This window comes from Galendromus occidentalis, unplaced genomic scaffold (genome assembly GCF_000255335.2).
Source record: "Galendromus occidentalis unplaced genomic scaffold, Mocc_1.1 scf7180000077488, whole genome shotgun sequence".
Taxonomy (NCBI): Eukaryota; Metazoa; Arthropoda; class Arachnida; order Mesostigmata; family Phytoseiidae; genus Galendromus; species Galendromus occidentalis.
In genome coordinates this window covers 37826-55011 of record NW_003805476.1, presented here as the reverse complement: position 1 = coordinate 55011, position 17186 = coordinate 37826, and the positions used below count along the sequence as shown (strand labels likewise).

Genomic DNA, 17186 nt, shown 5'->3' with positions numbered 1-17186 from the left:
CGATGGTGTCATCAGACATGAGGACGTCAAAGGCTAAGCTCTGGCATCTGTGAATTGATGAGCAGCTAACAAATGGCACACGTGGCGTTCCGAGCGAATGAAGCGGACGGTCTTCCCATCGGATCTCCTTCGAACACTGACTGAACCGTTGTGAAGAGTCAACTGTTGACATCGGAGACAACACACGTCAAGAAGTCGTCGACGTCTTTGTCGTCGCCCACCAACGTCGTTGTCAAGCAACTTCCTCAAACAGTACACTGAGAAATCGCCGGAGGAAAACAAATCGCAGCGGTCGATGACAGCAGCCAGCTCTCATCCAAATCTCGCGTCTCGATTCTCGATCGATGGGTGAGAGGTCTTTTCCGCAGACCATTAGGATATTGGAGAGTCAACGGTAGCGGAGATCGACGTGAAGGGGTACATGGCGTTCACTTTCCGGAATCGTTGGGGGTATCCTCTGGTTCCATTTCGGTCTTCCGACTTTATTGACCTCCTTTCCTAATTCACTGAAGTTTTTTCGTCGCCATGAAAGTTTCCCGCAAAGACTCTCGGGGTTCGAGACATATTTACCTACGGCAGCAATGCTCCTGTAGATTTGAGCTTCGCGAGCGCTGGAGATGAGGAATCGTCGGCTCCGTGCAGTTCTGATAAGAGTCGCTTTGAGCAATCCCGCTCAGATCATCCGGATAAGGATACATCATAGAAAAGATTTATCACGAAGGCAAACCGCAAGACCGTGTGACGGAATTCCATTGAATTGAGAATAATTCTCGGAGTAAGACATGGAGAGGGATGACGCAGAGATTAGTATCTTACAAAACATAAGAAATTCTTCTTTATTCAAACTCGTTCGGTCTTAACACCCTGAAATCGAGGCTCAGCATCAATTCGTTCCCCAACTAGATCTATTCGCTAGCGAACAGACATGAAATGATAGTTTAGTTCTTTACAAGTTTTTCGTACTTCATTTTCTTCTTTCGTATAAATATATACTCTTCCAGGCGGTACTTCTCAGAATGTCACAGATCTATGTACAAGAGAGGGGCTGCGGATGGCTTGTGTTCTGTAGAATGTTTATGATCACAATTTAGCCGAGCATGTGAATTTTCGTCCCAATATCGCGGACCGCGTGCGGATCGACTTCTCGATGATCGTCGATGATTGTGAAGAAGTCGCCCCTAGGAGAGAAGTTCCCCCGGCGAGGCAACATCAGAGGATGCATCGATTAGTCGACTGGATGGAATCGAGTAGATTTTAAGCCGCGGATCTACTCGTGCCAAATCGACTCTAATCAATCGGGACGGCAGCGTCAAACCGACGAAAGTTTTGCTCCAATGAGACGGCAGTGTCAAGCTGTCAACAATTGCGAAATTGTCGCTCATTCATTTCGGATGTCGGGAGCCGAGGAAACCTCATCTAATGTCACCAACAATGATCGAGCTTCGCTGCGTTTGCACGCGGATTTCCATTGTGAAGCGATTCCGTGAGGAACTGCGGTTTTCAAACGGCGGTTTCCCTGAGATTCGGGCACAAAGAGAAAAATACAGACGGAAATCCCACGGAATGAAGGAACAGGTAAAAGTCATTCCCTAAATTTTGTTCGTAATTCAAGTTGCTCGGTCGGCGCGGTTCCAATCCCCAGAAAAACTGGAGTGCTTCGTGCCGTCCGATCTGAATAAGGAAATATGAGGAGGGATATATAGAAGCTCGTTTTTTTCTCAGGAAAAGACTGCATAGAGTAGACTGAGAGATCTGCAGTGGCGTCAGCGCTGTTTGTTCCACCCGCCGAGAACGACCTTGGCCAGATGTGGATGATTTTTCTGTCCCTCCGAAAATATACACAATTCTGCTAAGATTTCCGTCGAGACCAACGTCTCAACGGGGCCGCAGTTTCTCAGAAAAATCGAAAGTAGAGCACCGCGGTCCACTGACTAGACGAAATCATGTCACTGCTCACGATAAGCACTGCCCGCCAATGAGTCGACTTCCGATGATAGCTGTCCGACATCTTGTTCATCTGGCTACGGTGCGAAAATTCACCCCGCTCGATTTTCGACTCTATACCGAGAGTCTTCTTCCAGGTCATGGATACAATATGTACAAATCAAATCAAGTGGACGCTCCGCTGTCCTGTCCGCGGTGATTCTGAGCGTCACAGAGATCCTGAGGAGTTTCGAACCTCGGTCGTCTCCCGAAGACTACAGTACTTCCTGATCGTCTCTGTCCCAGATGTTTTGTTCTTGGTGAGTTTCGATAATTTTTCGTTTTTCTTTCTCTTCTTCTCGGCCCATCTGGTGTACTGAAGTCTCCGTTATCCGACGACGATCACTTTGTTTTCTGTACACTACCTACTGACTCGAGGAAGCACCGGAAGTCTGCTTTGGAGCCCATCACACCATAATCGACATCATGGCTCGAGTTTCATCGCCTGGAAATAAAGAAGGTGATCGATTAGCTCCCATCGGATCAGGGACGGAAGACAGAATCTATTCAGTTTGCGTTGGAACTCATGCTCGAAATATTGGATCAGAGTGCTGGGAAGCGGTCGTCTCTGATCGAAGACTGAACGATTCAGATCGAGAATTCATGAACATTTCGAATATTGTAAAAAGTCATTCTTCATTGTTTCGATCTGTGAGAGAAACAGAAGTTTTCACTGTAGAACCAGACAAGCCGGACAGATCCCGCTGGAGGGGAAACGCTGCCTGCGATCTACTCAATCATCATCGAGGAGTTTAATTGACGACCGGCGGAATGAGTCGGGAACATGCCGATTCTAGAAAATTGAATTGCAAACCCTGTCCCCGTTTTCAAGTTCGGAAACCGATATTTATAGCCTGAGTGCTTCCGAACGGCTCCCTGTTTCTTCCTTTGCTCGGCTCCACCCTCCACCGCCGCTTCATCGGCGTCACGAGTATCGCGGATTTGATCTCGTTCCCCGACTTCCCTGCGAGTATAGAGAATTCTCAACACGGGGAACTGACCGGTAAAAACTCGATCGTGTTTCTACTGTACGAGCGACGGCTGAGAGTATCGTCGCTCGTTTACAACTGCTGACCAGCAATGTGGCGAAAGACTCGACCGGCACCCTGACGCGAAGCAGCAGTTCCACTACAAACTAACTCAGCAGCCGTCGAAGATTGCGGCGCGCCTCAGAACGGAGCTAATCGTGTTGCTATTGAAGACGAGAGCGTGTTCCGTTCCATCTTTCCCCTTCGACGAGAGACCGCGTTCGGGGTCAAAGAGGACGATGACCATCGGTGACGACACAAACACCGCCGCAACAACCGACAACTGCTCGGAAACATCGAAGGGATACCGGACGGTCTGTCTGATCTGTCATTAGAGCACGCCGATCTTTGAAACCAGATTCCAGAGGGTTTGTTCGGAGTGCAGACCGCTCGGGAGGATCTCTCGCGGCTTCAAGTTGTTCCGACAAGACAAGATCACCAACTCGCACGGCTTTTGTACGAACGACGTTTCGATCAAGTGTCCGACGGCGAGTTTTCTGTGAAACTTTATCTCGGTCTAGATATCGGGGTCGAAACCTTCAGAAACTTTCGCCTTCGCTGTGGACAGATCTTCAACCCTTGCGCTTCTTTCGGGGCGCTGGATAGCCCTGAGCTTTTTTCTCGGTCAGCGTCTGTTTTCCGCCATTCTACGCACGCTCGTGCGATATCTGCGACAGCTCGAAAATCAATGCCTGGTACCCGCGTAGAATGTTCAACGCTGACTTCACAGCATGGAAGTCGTACCAGACACGAGGTGACTCGCATTGCTGGATCGGGTCAGAAGTCAGAACCGATCGCACCGCTTACAGACGGCTTTGCTCACTTCTGCCCACGTTGAGGGAAGTGTTGCTGTCGCGAAGTCTGATCCACAGCCTTATCGACGAAGACATCAAGAACGGCCAGCCCGCGCAGGAAGGACCATGATGTCAGATTTCGAGAGTGGCTCTCGAAGGATTCGGATTCCGGGGCCTAATAATTCCTCCCGATCTGAGAAGCGGAATATTCCTCTCCGAATGCCTTGGAGATCCCAAGACTCATGAATTATGAATGGGCTTTCGCTCCTTCAGTCGCTTTGAGAATTCGAAGCCTGTCTGTTCAGAGCTCCGGATCAATATATCTACGATGCTGACCTACGCACGGCGTGCTTGGCTGACCGGACTTAATTTTCCTGCGACAGAGAAAGATGTTCCTCGTTTGTTCAGGGAAATCGGCTATCCGAGACAGAGTTGCTTTTCCGGGACCCAGAGGAACACATTTCTCACGCGCTTCAGGAACGAGCGTAGCCTTTGCATGATGCGCTGTCGGCCGCTCTCATCTCCAGCATCGACCCGTCCAATAGTGAACGAAGAAACGATAATTCTGTGTCTTGATCTCATTGGAGGAAAACAGACGCGCGCTCACAGAGCTGCGAAGACAGGCACGTCGAGAATCATTGTATTGGGTTAGTACAGCCCTCGCTCGCGAATTTCGCTCCAGGCCCTGAAGCAACAAGAGCAGTCCGGCAGTCAAGTCACCGCGTCTGGACAGAAAGATAAAACATAGTAATAATGGTAATGAGCGACCTGAATTAAAAAGTGGTTGCAGCGTCAGTGAGACGTGTATCTGATTGAAAGCATATGCTTGTTCGTGAAGATCTATCTGCGGCTCGAGTCAAGCTCAAGTCCACATGCGAGAATCTAGGTAATCGGATTTTCAATCGAACCTGACGAAATGGATCGAATATACCCGCCTCCACACAAGACTTCAGCAACCCCCTAACATCCTGGGCAAAGTCCTGCGCCGGGTACGACGGAATACTTGCACAGATGCCCAGCTTAACACCTCCACTACGATGAGGAAATCGAGCGTCACACTCAAGATAGGCCCCCCAAGGGAGAACTCCGGAAGAATATCGTCTCGTCACCACATATCGATCGGCATTGCCAGGGACTTGACACATCTGTTCTGGAAACGCCATCAAGCGACAGAGCGAAAGTGTTCCGCGGAAGAACGTACATCGTTCCATGTGCGTGATTTGACCATTCCGGACAATGGTCCGAGCTCTTGCTCTACACACGGCCGACGCAAAGAGAACACTTTCCCCGGAAGCAGAAGATGAACAACAGAACAACAGAAATGACGATAACGATGATGAAGAAAGCGACGGCGGCGCAGCGGTCTGACTGCTGCCGCTTCGAGAAAGGAGATGAACAAGATTCTATCCACTGCAGGGCTGGTTGATCGCCTGGACGATTCTCAGCTGGATGAGCGTTTCCCCGCAATCCGGGCCCATCAGTTCTTTTCCCGGCCCGCTCCTCCTGTCTAGCTTGTTTAATGCTGCTTCGGCAGCTTGCGATGAGCAGCGCAAACACTCGGCAACAATATTAATCAGCGGCAGCAAATTGGGCGGCCCGCTGCTTCGGTGCATCTCCTTCAACGGCGTCTCGAGAATGCGGTAGTTCAGTCAATCCCTTGTTGTCTTCTACCGAGAGCTTCCCATCGCCCGCGTGTGTTTTCCCCGTAGATCGACCCCGAGCCATGCAGCGACAGCGAGACTCACCATCGAATTTGTCCGTGATGGACATACGACTACCTAATAAAATATGCACTGACAGCAACAATGTAGGTCAGGCATTATCTTTGTTCTGTGATTCTCGCAGCCAAGTCTGGCTCGCGTTCAATTCTACGCAGACATCAATTAGATTGATTCACTGAACGGTGGTCCGATTGATTGGTCAGATTTGTTTCAAGCAAACCGATTCGTGGCGGAATGCGCGCATGTGCTTTCGACTACCTGACAGACAGATAGAAGAAAGGTCCGATCAAGGGACAAATTCAGCGAACGGCCGGCAGCCTCGGCGACTTCGGTGACGGCTAAATTAACCTGACCGTGTGATTTGACATTCGGTTCTGCACAAGGTTCCAGTCGCCTGAGGAAAAATCACAGACAACGTAGACAAACAGAGAGGAGTGTAGACGGCACTTCTACCATTCGGTCGAAACAATAAGTCAAGTCGCGGCCGCCGCTCGCGGATGCATCGTCTTCGTTCAGTCAACTTGTCGAATGTTGGCGAAGAAGCTGAAGAAGAATTCTCACGACTGAGGGAATCCCACGTCACTTCGCGGAAGGCTCAAGTGGAACTTTGCCGACGTTAGGAAGTTGAACTGAGACTCGGTTTCGCTCAATTTCAACTCGTTGACAATAAGGTCTCTGGCTCCAAGGTACCCGAGTCCGAGGGAACTTCTTCTAAATATACTCTGAGACCATTGGATTCGCGAATATCGTGCTGATAACGTTTCGCGTCTCTCTGTCTGATCTGGAGAGAGATATGACGCTCCCGAGAAATTAACCACCCAGAGCTTTTTCGAGCATCGTCTTCTCAATAATTTTCTCGACAAGAGACGACTGTAGCTCCGGCGAAGCGCCCATTCGGGGGCACGACCCTTGGAAATTGGTTTCTCTCGTATCTGTGGCTCATCTTCTCTCCGATCGAATTTTCCAGCTATCTTCGTCATCATTCCGCACCCGGAGCTCACAGATGCACAGCATCTGGTCGGCAGGAAGAACCCCCTTCATCCTGCCTCGACAGCTAGTTTCGTTGCATCTCGAGCCACTCCACCCTCGAGAGTTCCCGAATGCTGGGTTCCCAACTACTAACGGTTTCGAAAATCTAAAAACCGAGCGCTTGGCCGATACCTCCCTTGCACGGCCAACTTGAACCCAACACCCTCCCCCCTCATTCGCTCGTTCGTTCACTTCCTCTCTTCTTCAAGTTCGTAACCGCTGTTGGAGGACTCCAATATTTTCTGCGTCCGACAACCAAGGCGTCGCTTGAGCCCAGCCGATGCTTCTCCCTACCAGAACCGAAGGCACAATACGACAGGTGTACTCGATCCAGTCCAGTCTGAACGTGTCGGGTCAGGGGCCGCCTTTTGTCTACAGCAGGCGGATCGTCCGAGAAGTGCTTCGTTCGGCCCTTCGGAAGCCTCAAAATACTGAGAAAAATATAAGCTTGAAATCATACAGAGCAAAAACTCAGCGAACGGACCAGCTTAGGTTCGGCTTGCCATCATCGACAACTTGTAGGCAGTACAACGACCCGCCAGATTTCGTGTATCGGGCGAATTTATCATCACGGTCTGACAACGAGTGTCTGCCTGCCGCATGCTCCAATCTCACTGGCGTAAGTAGCAAGCCATCGAAGCTTGCAATCGGAAAATCAGTCGATCATGGCATCGATTCATCGGTCACTCAACGCCGAGAAGCGCGGATGAACATGAGAGGTTTGTTGGCCCTGAGACCCTAATCGGCGTTTCTTGCTGTTGCTGCTGCAGCCTAAGTGAGCGGTGGGAGAAGATTTGGCGACGAGAAGATAACAGACGACAGTCAATCGGTCCGCCGCCGACTGATGCTCGATCTATTCGTTTTGTGCGTGTATTGGATGATGCGGAAAAGGAGAATCTTGTCCCGATTAGATTAGGCCCAAACTAATCTTCGCCCCAACACTTATCATTACGCTCGAACTTAAATGCCACAGACACAGATAGGCTCATGAGCATTACCGCTGTTTCTGTTGTCTCAATCTTCGGGGAAACTCATTCGTCGCAGACATCTCAGCTTTGATATGAGGCTCATTAGGTCCACCAATCAGGGACATGTTCTTGAAAGCTCGCTTCGTATTTACGAAATACGCGCAGCGTAGTCGAGCTCGATCTAACGAACAGTCGGGGATAACCTGTGGCGCGAAATGAGGAATGGCGATACGAAGCGCGGGAGTCATGGAGAAGTTTCAGGGAGAGGATCTTATGAAGTTGAGACGAAGATTCCCAGGACAAAGGTCGTCGTCTCGAAGTCGTTTCACTGCCGAACGCACTCCTCGTAAATTTTGACTACGACTGCACGGCGTCGAGCCAGACGGCACAACGCCCGACCGACCGCCCGAAAGTCAGTTCGTAAGTCCATCCTATGATGAATGCTCAGTCAGTCAGATGAGAGGAGGCCCCCGGTTCCTGGGTGTTGTTCACACCGAACGAACGACCGAGTGATAGAGCGAGCAAGCAAGCGAACGACCAAGCAAGCAATTGAAGCTGATCTCCAGGCCGAAGAGAGCCGATTGGCAAACATTAAAGATTAGATTGGCACACAACAACAACAGTCGCGAAAAAAAACTGTATCGCTCCTTTCCATGAGTCGACATGGCGTACACGTCCGAAACACGGCCTCCCAATCGACGTCAACGATACCGAGTACAACAAATGATTCGAGGGGAGGGAAACTCGAAAGTGAAATCGTATGGAGCATAGCTCTTTCCGTTTGTCTCCGTCGCGGTTCTAACAAGATGCCAATCGATTCTATTCTCAGTATTTATCTCGAGACCAGCAGACGACGGCACCATGATACGCAATGAGTTCAGAATCCGCACGGATGGAGTTTCTCTCTCTCATGAAACAAAATGCGGTTGTTTTCAATCACAGTTTCAGAGGAAGTCATCTCTACAAGCAAGAGAATGACAGGCGAATGACGAAATAACCACAGGTTCTTCCCGATGATGATCACTATGGTGAAGATGATGATCTGGTTCATCCCTTAGAGGCGGCTGAAGGCTGACGGTTCTTTTATTTTCGTTGATGACGACGGCAACGGAGGGAAGCGCCACCGACACTATGACCGCTACCAGAGGAGCGTCGTCGTGGTTCCGAGAATATGAAGAAAGGGGAATGAGAAAAAACTAGAGCCCATCCAAAGAGGGGTCGGGGTGGGGGCTTCTGCCGGCGAACGATCGCTTCCGAGTAAGTGCATAAACACAACGAGAAAAGCGGCTGAAGAGTAAGCCGAAAGGGGGAAAATATTCTCACAATTCGCTTGACCCGTCGCGTCCAGCCAGCAACTAGCCAGCGCCGCGAGATGAGAACTCACTCCGTCAGAAAAGTGGTGAACCCATCGAGCGCGTGAGGAGCCACGCGGCGGAGTTCCGCTGGGCCGGAGGTTTTTAGGCGGAGAAAATGCCGAAAAGAAAAAGCAACCTATGGAATATCGATGCTCGTGAGTCTGAAATCATGTTCCCGAGTGTAATACGAGCGGTAATTCATCAGAAGGATTTGGTAATTCCCTGCTCGGACGGTCTTAGTGCTCATACTCTGCTGTTCTGACTTATCTAATTGTGGGTCATTAGGAAACCAGTCCCACTAGAGAACATTTCCCAAACAACGCACGGATTGTTTGGAAACATGAAAACTCTGCACCCGCCGTCAACGCCCATCAGCCGGTCGGGTTGTTATGATAGACACGTTCTTCGGAAGTCACTGGAAATCCGACTAGCTTGAGGTTAAACCGGAAAATATCTGAATCGACTTGAACGCAGACACCGCTCCGCTCTAATCGGCTTCATTGCTGCGGCTGTTGTTTTCCGTGATAGATATAATCAACGTGACTGCAATCTCTCTGGAAATCATCAGCGTTCTCAGCAATGGGTTTCAACACGGCGGTCAGTGAAAAGCAGAGACCTGTTCCTTGTCAGAAACGCTCGTCCGGCCCTTGTACGACAATGTCTCAGGTTACGCATGAGCAATCTTCTGATACGCTCCTCGAATTATCCCGATCGGCGCTGAGCTGGATATTAGCTCTGTAGTACGTAAAAGTTCGTCAGATTTCCTCGTTCATGCACCCGAGGCCGTTCGGTGGATGGCGCTCACTAGAATCGAAAAAGAGACCGTTCCGTACGCAGCTAACCAGACGATGAAATCTCTCCTCGCTGACGGCAAATGGCACCGACAGACAGAAAGTCACAACATCAACACATTCGGGTGAAATGAGCTGAGTGAGCTCATTGGACGCAGCCGGTCAGCCGGCTGAGCGGACCGACGGACAGATGAACGCCAACACCATCACCATCGCAGGCGAACAAGCAAAGGAAACGTCTGATGCCACCAGCAGCAGCAGCAACAGCGTCAACGTCGTTGCCTGGTGCCATTACGGCAGACGGAACGACGTCAGTCGAACCAGTCCGTGAGTTGCAATTTCCCGGTAACCCACCCCACGTCGACGGGCTGGAGCGACCATGCCTGAGCAACAGCTCGACACAGCCATTCGCTACGGAGCACTTCCCCTGAATTCTGTGCCCGATTGAGGAGACGTCTCCGACCCATCGAGGCTAACAGAAAAGGAATCAAATCCCATTAGCTGTTATTTGAATGCGCGAGGGAAGATAACGGCACCCGTCAATATAAACAAGCAGCGAGCAGCATCATCGTGGAATAAGGGAGGACGGCTTCTATCGTTTGCGATCCTCGCACCTGCGATAGCATGAAGATGCAAAACGTACACCGAAGGTGACACTCCTTACGCATCGAGTGCCCGGCTGACTTTCGGACGTTTCGACGGACCCACCGTCTGACTGACCGACCGCCTGACTAACTGAATGTTCGGCTGGTGCGCCGATCGGCCCTGTTGGATATCGGGTCGAGGACGTTGGGACATTGTTTTCTCTTTTCTTTGAATAATCGATATCATGGAGCGCATTCTCTAGGTACGAGGTCCACCGGCGGCCAGGCTTTTGTCCCTTTTTCGCACCCGTGAAAACAAACACGTCTCTGTCGGGACCTTTCGCGGGGTTCGCATAACGTTCGCATACCTATAACTTTCCAGTGGCCCCGGAAAAGTCTCACTCAGCTGAAGTTATTCTCATGACGAACATGGCTCGACCAGGGACAGAGTCATGATCCAACACCTGGGAAGTCCAGGCGAGCGGATAATAAGCGCCTTAGTGGTCGATTGGATGACGTCTCACTAGCGGGGCTAGTGGCGATTCCACAGGAACCGTTGTGAAACACGATCTGCTTATTTGTAAATAGTGGAATGAGCTACGGGGAAATGTGACGGGTACTGATGGTTCGCGGTCGGTTGAGTTCTGCGGACTCCTTTCCTCCTCTCGCCTACGGCGACACTCTACGAAAGTACATCTGGAGTAGTGGCGGGCGGCGGACGCGTACAACCACCAGAACGTCAACACAAAAGTGCTCTTCGGAACCCGATAAGCTCGAGGCAGAAGGGAGATCTTGGCAGCAATGGTCACCATGACATGTCACTAAACAAAGAGAACCTTGTCGTATGCATTTCCATTCAGACAGTTAAAAGCAGCAACACTTCTATCATCAGCATGATGCGTGATCGCGCGCTCACTCAGACTCAGTTAGACCGCTAGGCGCATTGTTGCAAGCCAAAGATTCAACAACAATACCACCGTTCTCGGCAACCTTGTGACGGATTGCTCAGCCATTACGCCGGTCGTCATCGTTCCTCCGGAACTGGTCTTATCCACACTGATTGAAACACACCACACATGAATCTTGGACGGCATGAATAAGCCTTCCACAGCGAGAAGTCCCACAGCAGCGACCATGTACCTGAACAAGATTAAATTAATGGACTTACCGTTCGGGCTATAGCGATGTGACTGGGACGGGCTTCCGATCGTGAGTATAATGAACCTGTGTTTGAGACACGGGATCGGGAACTACGATTGGCTTCGGTCGTCGCAGATGCAGGAGCTCGTCGACATGCGACGTGCTGTGCATCAAACGATTCCTCTTTGGAGAATCTTTACGAAGATAACAGAACAGCGTGAGAGCCACCCCCGCGACGAGGACGAGGATCCCCGCTCCGAGAGCCACCCACTGCAGCTGCTCGAGTGGCGTTCTGGGTGTTTTCGTCACTTCGTTCCGGAAGCACGAAGGCCACTCTTGGTCGGGTTTCACTGACCAATTCCCATTGAGACAAGTCAAGCTCTTGCTTCCTCTATGCTGGAAACCGATGTGGCACTCAGGACCCGCGACTCCATCTGACACGATCCTGAATAATCCGTTCTCGAGAGGTGGAAGCGGTGGACAGGGCACGCTGTCACACGGTGGCACGATGTCGGGATCCCAAGCGCCTCGTATGCACCTGAACGACTGAGTGAACGAGCTGTTCTTCGATCCCAACTTATCCTTGCACTTGACTATTACTTGCTCGCCATCGTGATAGATGTTCTTGTAGGGATCGTTCTTGCTCCGGTGATCGAATCGGGTTCGTAGTATTTTGATGCTGGGTCCCGGCTTGAAAGGGGGCCGACAAAATCCTTGCGAAACGCACTGAAAATCCGCGGGTACTTCCCATGCCCCTTCCTCGCACGAGGCAATGGCTGAGGAGTTCATCGGTTCGAAACCGTAGTCGCACTTTATCAAGACCATGTCACCGTTGAACAATCCTTCGAAGGGTTCGCTCTTGAAATTTGGAACTTTCGCCAGTAGGCGCGCAAACGTACACGACGAACTCGTTAGAACACTGGCTGCACTGCCGAAACTCAAGAAGGGCAATAGCGCCATGAACTCCCGAAACCTCATGATCCTCATCTCCAGGCTGCTGCCGAGCTCCCGAGTCGAGCCTCAACTGCTAATGAAATCCTTAGTGGAACGGGGAACTTACTAAGAGATGGGATCCTGAGCACGCCTTCGAGAAAACACAGACTCCGATACCGCACATAATCCGGGCACGGATTGGTCAGAGATACGTAGAAACGAGAATCACTGCCGAAGGATCCGATTTTCGCACTCCAGTCCACACACGGAACCTCCAGAAGAGGAGTTCCCCGAGGAAGAAGTCACTGTTTGAATTCCGTCGCGATCTACGTCGCACCGAAGAGGAGCTTGAGTGTTGATTTCGGCCACAGCCGTTTGCGGACGACGACGCCAACTTGTTGTTTCTTTTCGATGAGCAGCTGATCTGGGTGAGGTGGAGTTGAGCAGACTTTCTGAGCTCGCTCCTGCTTAAGAATTTCACGTTCACAGTATACGCGGCGTCGCTCTTGACTGACGACGTACGTCTGTGATGATAGAAAGCAATCTTCGAGTCGAGCGGCGACTGTTCTTGCTTGTTGCGGCGGTCTTGAATCTGAACCGACCGCGTCGTCAGTGATGGGGAGAGGCATGGGCCCCTTCTGGAGAGGAGCGAAGCGCGGCCCTCTCCCGTGCCGCCACGCACAAACAACACACACAGTGCCTGCCGTAGCAGACGGCGCGGCGTCCAATTCCTCGCCAAAAATATCGCCCGGCCACGAGCCTGCAACCCGCTAGCACTCCGACTCCGCGGTCGCACAGACTGCGATGCATCAGGCACGCAGCCCTCCACGGAATGATCCCACCGCTCGCGCACCACATGGCGGCAGCAGCGAGTCGGGTAAGCGCGCGGTTCGTCGTCTGCTCGTTACGTCTGCTGTCGGCGAAAATATTCCTAGAAAAAAAGAACTTCTGACGTATCCGCCGCCGAGTGCCACATGTGTGCTGTAGTAATGTAAATATTCTCATATCTTCGATTCGTCTGATAGCCGCGTGAGTCTCTCTCTCTTCCCAAAATCATAATCGATTTTATATGACTCTGTGACTCGGGAGATCGACGGTGAGCATACCGGGCTCACCAAAAAATTCCGCCGCGGATTTTCTGGCTCATCGCTTTGCCGGCGGCATATCCCCTCGATCGTAGAGCTGCGCATCGGAATACACTGCTGATCACGCTGACAAATCGGGCCATCTCGAGGGACCCGACTCGGGAGAGTGACGGGATGTGCGAGACCCCGCGCGAAGACCTACTTCCTTCTCGTCATCCGTTGCTCTTCGTCTTTCATTCACCGAAGAATCAAAGCCGCTCCGACGAGGGCATCGAGAGTCTATGTTCCATTGTATGTATTCGCTTGCGTTCCCTCGATAGTCTGAGGTGATCAGGCAACCCTCGAAAAGCAATTGTAAAACCCGAGAAGTCAAATTGTCGCCAGAGGCTTGCTGAGGGATCTCAGAACGAAATTGTATTGGGGGGGAGCTGCGTAAGGTCGGCCGGTCGGGCGGACCCCAGCGGAAGGGTATCGATGCGATCCCGATTGATTCGGAGTCACATGAGTTCCCAACTCATTTCGAGTATGTGATCCGGAGGAAGCTCTGAATTGAGTTTGATAATTCCATCCAGAGGAGTCTCGTCTGGTCTCAACATGTTTCAGCGTGTCAGGCGACTCAGCTCTGCGGAGATTCGCGACACAAAAGCCTGAAGGCGTCTTGAGCCCCATGTGTGGTGTGTGGCTCTCGGGGTAGCGCGAGCGACCTCAAGGGTTGATGAAGAAGCCGCAGAGGAGCTCCACTTGCTTTGTGGCGCTGTGTGATATCAATTTAGGGGTTGCGGTTTCAGGGTTATGCCCTAACACCTGAGCATCACCTCTGATACGAATCACACCGAGATGGCTAGTCGCGTCTCGGTCGCTGCTTGCATGGATCGTCTCGAGCGGGACGGATTATTCTCGATTATAGTCATAATCAATATATCGTTTGAACGAGCCCACGAGTTCCGGCAGATGATTGAGTCAAGTCAGTTCCCGGAGTCCTTTCCCTGTTTTTTTCAGGCTAGATCATTCAAAGTCCTGTCGTCCTTGAAGTTCATCGGAGTCCGGAATTGTACTTAAGGCGAGGATGATGTTCGACGCTTCCTTGATGACCGCTGTTATGTGGGGGCTCATACTGCGACTTTCGACTATGACCTTCCCGCATTCTGGGCAGAGCAAGCCCCCTATGTACGGGGATTACGAAGCTCAACGACACTGGATGGCGGTACTATAATTGTGCTTTCATACCTACATTGTATATATCTCTGAGGTGGAGTGGAGCTCCCGAAGTCATCGTGCTAGTGAAGCTCCTTTTTAACCTTGCATTGATTAATTGGGCAACGGCCGCAGGTAACCACGGAATTACCAATGAAAGAGTGGTACGTGCAGACTCCAAGGAATGATCTCCAGTACTGGGGTCTGGACTATCCTCCCCTGACAGCCTACCATAGCTGGCTGTGTGGGAAAATGTAAGCGTCTGAAATTCGCCGGTGGCAGAAATGACCATAGAAACTTCGGCATGCTCGGGACGCTCCACACAGGGTTCAAACTTATCTTCGAAGTGCCAAGTGCCTTTCTCAAGGGTGATCGATTTCAGATCGGCATCTCTCAATCCATCGTGGACTAAGTTGAATTCATCTAGAGGCCATGAGAGTCACGAACACAAGCGCTTCATGAGATACTCTGTATTAGTCTCAGAGATCTTGACTTTCCTCCCAGCTGTCCTGTACTACGCATCCGGGAGCAGCTCAGTTATTGAGAAGGTATTCTTGTTTTCTCCTCGCTCGGAACCCTGGGCGAATATCCCGGAGCTCTGCGCGAAGGAAATTGCCGGTTTTTCAATTTCCCGCGTTTCACTTGCTATAAATGATTTCCGACCTCCTTCCAGGATATAACCGTGTGGGTATTTCTGATGAATCCAGTTCTGATCCTCATCGACCATGCACACTTCCAGTATGTTTAGATTTGTGTTTTCGGAGCTTCAGCATATGTTCCTCTGATATTATTTGGCTCACCGACCGGATGGCCCTTGAATCCGCTCTCCCCTCAGATACAACAGTGTATGTCTGGGACTATTCGTGGCCTTCGTCGCGCTCGTCAAAAATGAACGATATATCCCTGCCGCCATCGCCTTCAGTTTAGCACTGAACTTCAAGCACATTGCGCTGTACTATGCGGTTCCAGTATTCTTGCACATGTTGAAGGCCTGCGTCTCACCTCCTCATATCACCCGATTCATGAGCATATCCTTGGCGGTGGTCGCGACTTTCGGTATTCTCTGGGCGCCTTTCCTCATCAATGGAACCGCTCTCAACGTTATCCAGAGGATATTCCCTTTCAACAGGGGAATCTATGAGGTATGTCCGTGACGCTTTGGAATCTGCCTCCACAACCGACGAAATAATCGGTATCGATGGATCCGTTTCGCTACCCAAGTAGCGTTTCGAAACTACTCCTCGATTCCAGGATAAGGTATCGAATTTTTGGTACGTCGGCTCGCTCGTGCTCAAGTTCAAGAAGGTATTCTCACAAGAGCGACTCGTGCAATTCTCTCTCCTGTCAACATTCTTCGCCTCGCTCCCCTCTTGGTTCATGTTGCTTTGCCGCACCGATAACCCTCACCACAAGATGATGAATTTCAAATTCGCCCTGGTGGGTTTTTCTCGAGATTTTGACCTGCAAGAATCAAAATGTTTTACCTCCCGAGTCCTGCGGTGGGAAATTTTGTTACATTACAGTTCAACACATCGATGGCTTTCTACCTGTTCTCGTACATGGTTCATGAAAAGTCAATCCTGTTCCCGCTAACGTGAGTTCCATAGTCCTCGACTCAGCCATTCCGTCTCCAGAATCATTCGTGCTTATAACTATAACACACATATCTTTCCTGCATCAGAGCATTGTTACTGGTCACGGCGCAAAATCCTGAATTCGTGTGGTACTTCACTGGAGTTGCTTCATTCAGCCTTGTCCCCCTGCTGCAGAAGGACGGCGTTCTGCCTGCCTACTTTGCTCTCGTCCTCCAGAGTTTCTTCATCATTTATAAAAGTCACATCGAGAATCTCTCGAACCGACGATGGAATCAATACTATTTGCTTCGTATATTGGTGAGTTCCGGATCGATCAACGATCATGAAATTTTCCGGAGATGTCGCCGAGTTATTATCTACCATTCACAATCGATGACAGTAGGTAGATGGAATTGATAACCAGCTCCCGGCTGAGTAGCATCTCTGATTTTCAGATGAGCGCTTCTCTATTGGTCGCACTCCTCCTGCATGCGATCGAGTTTTTGTTCATGCCTCCGAAACGCTTCCCGCATCTGTTTGTGGCGCTGAATTGCATCTTCTGCTTCGTACACTTCCTCTTCTCTTATCTCTACGGCCACGTCCTCCAATGGAGATACTCCTTCGGCGTCGCCGATGAGAAAACCGAGTGATTTCGACAATTAAAGCTCAATTTGCTTTCACGAGAGGTTATGCGCGCGTGCAATTGTTTGAGGAGAGAACCTGTCGCATTTGGGAGATCTTCCGATAAAGTGAAGTCGGTGCTATACCAAAGCTTGTGTGGAGCTCCATCGGGAGAATAATGTACATACATAAGTGAAATAAAGTCATTTTGTGATGTCGGGTTTGACTTCCCTCCCTGTTCTGATTCGATTTCCTGGCCAGACAGGATAGTCGTGAAGTCGATTGGTTCTCATGATGTATTCTAAGGCCCGCTTTCGAGACTTTGGCGGGCACAAAACTTCATTTGTCGGATGCAAAATTTCGGAATCGACTCGTCTTGATCGTTC

General features: G+C 50.7%; 2 protein-coding genes across 2 annotated transcripts in view; one reads left to right on the top strand and one right to left on the bottom strand.

Moving 5' to 3' along the window:
- LOC100908884 (asparagine synthetase domain-containing protein 1) overlaps positions 1-12506 on the bottom strand; it is a 40214-nt gene extending 27708 nt beyond the window's left edge. The window contains exon 1 of the mRNA XM_003746118.3: positions 12454-12506. The gene's annotated coding sequence lies outside the window, so the exon portion shown is untranslated. The remainder of the gene's footprint in view (positions 1-12453) is intronic.
- Positions 12507-13316: 810 nt separating this feature from the next.
- On the top strand, positions 13317-16829 carry gny (ALG6 alpha-1,3-glucosyltransferase garnysstan). Its single transcript, XM_003746117.1, has 10 exons — positions 13317-13355; positions 14411-14615; positions 14741-14859; positions 14988-15153; positions 15279-15343; positions 15441-15747; positions 15857-16042; positions 16129-16199; positions 16287-16497; positions 16635-16829. Exons 2-10 carry the CDS (start codon positions 14478-14480, stop codon positions 16827-16829), a joined length of 1458 nt encoding a protein of 485 aa, XP_003746165.1. The 5' UTR covers positions 13317-13355; positions 14411-14477.
- The last annotated feature ends 357 nt before the right edge of the window (positions 16830-17186 follow it).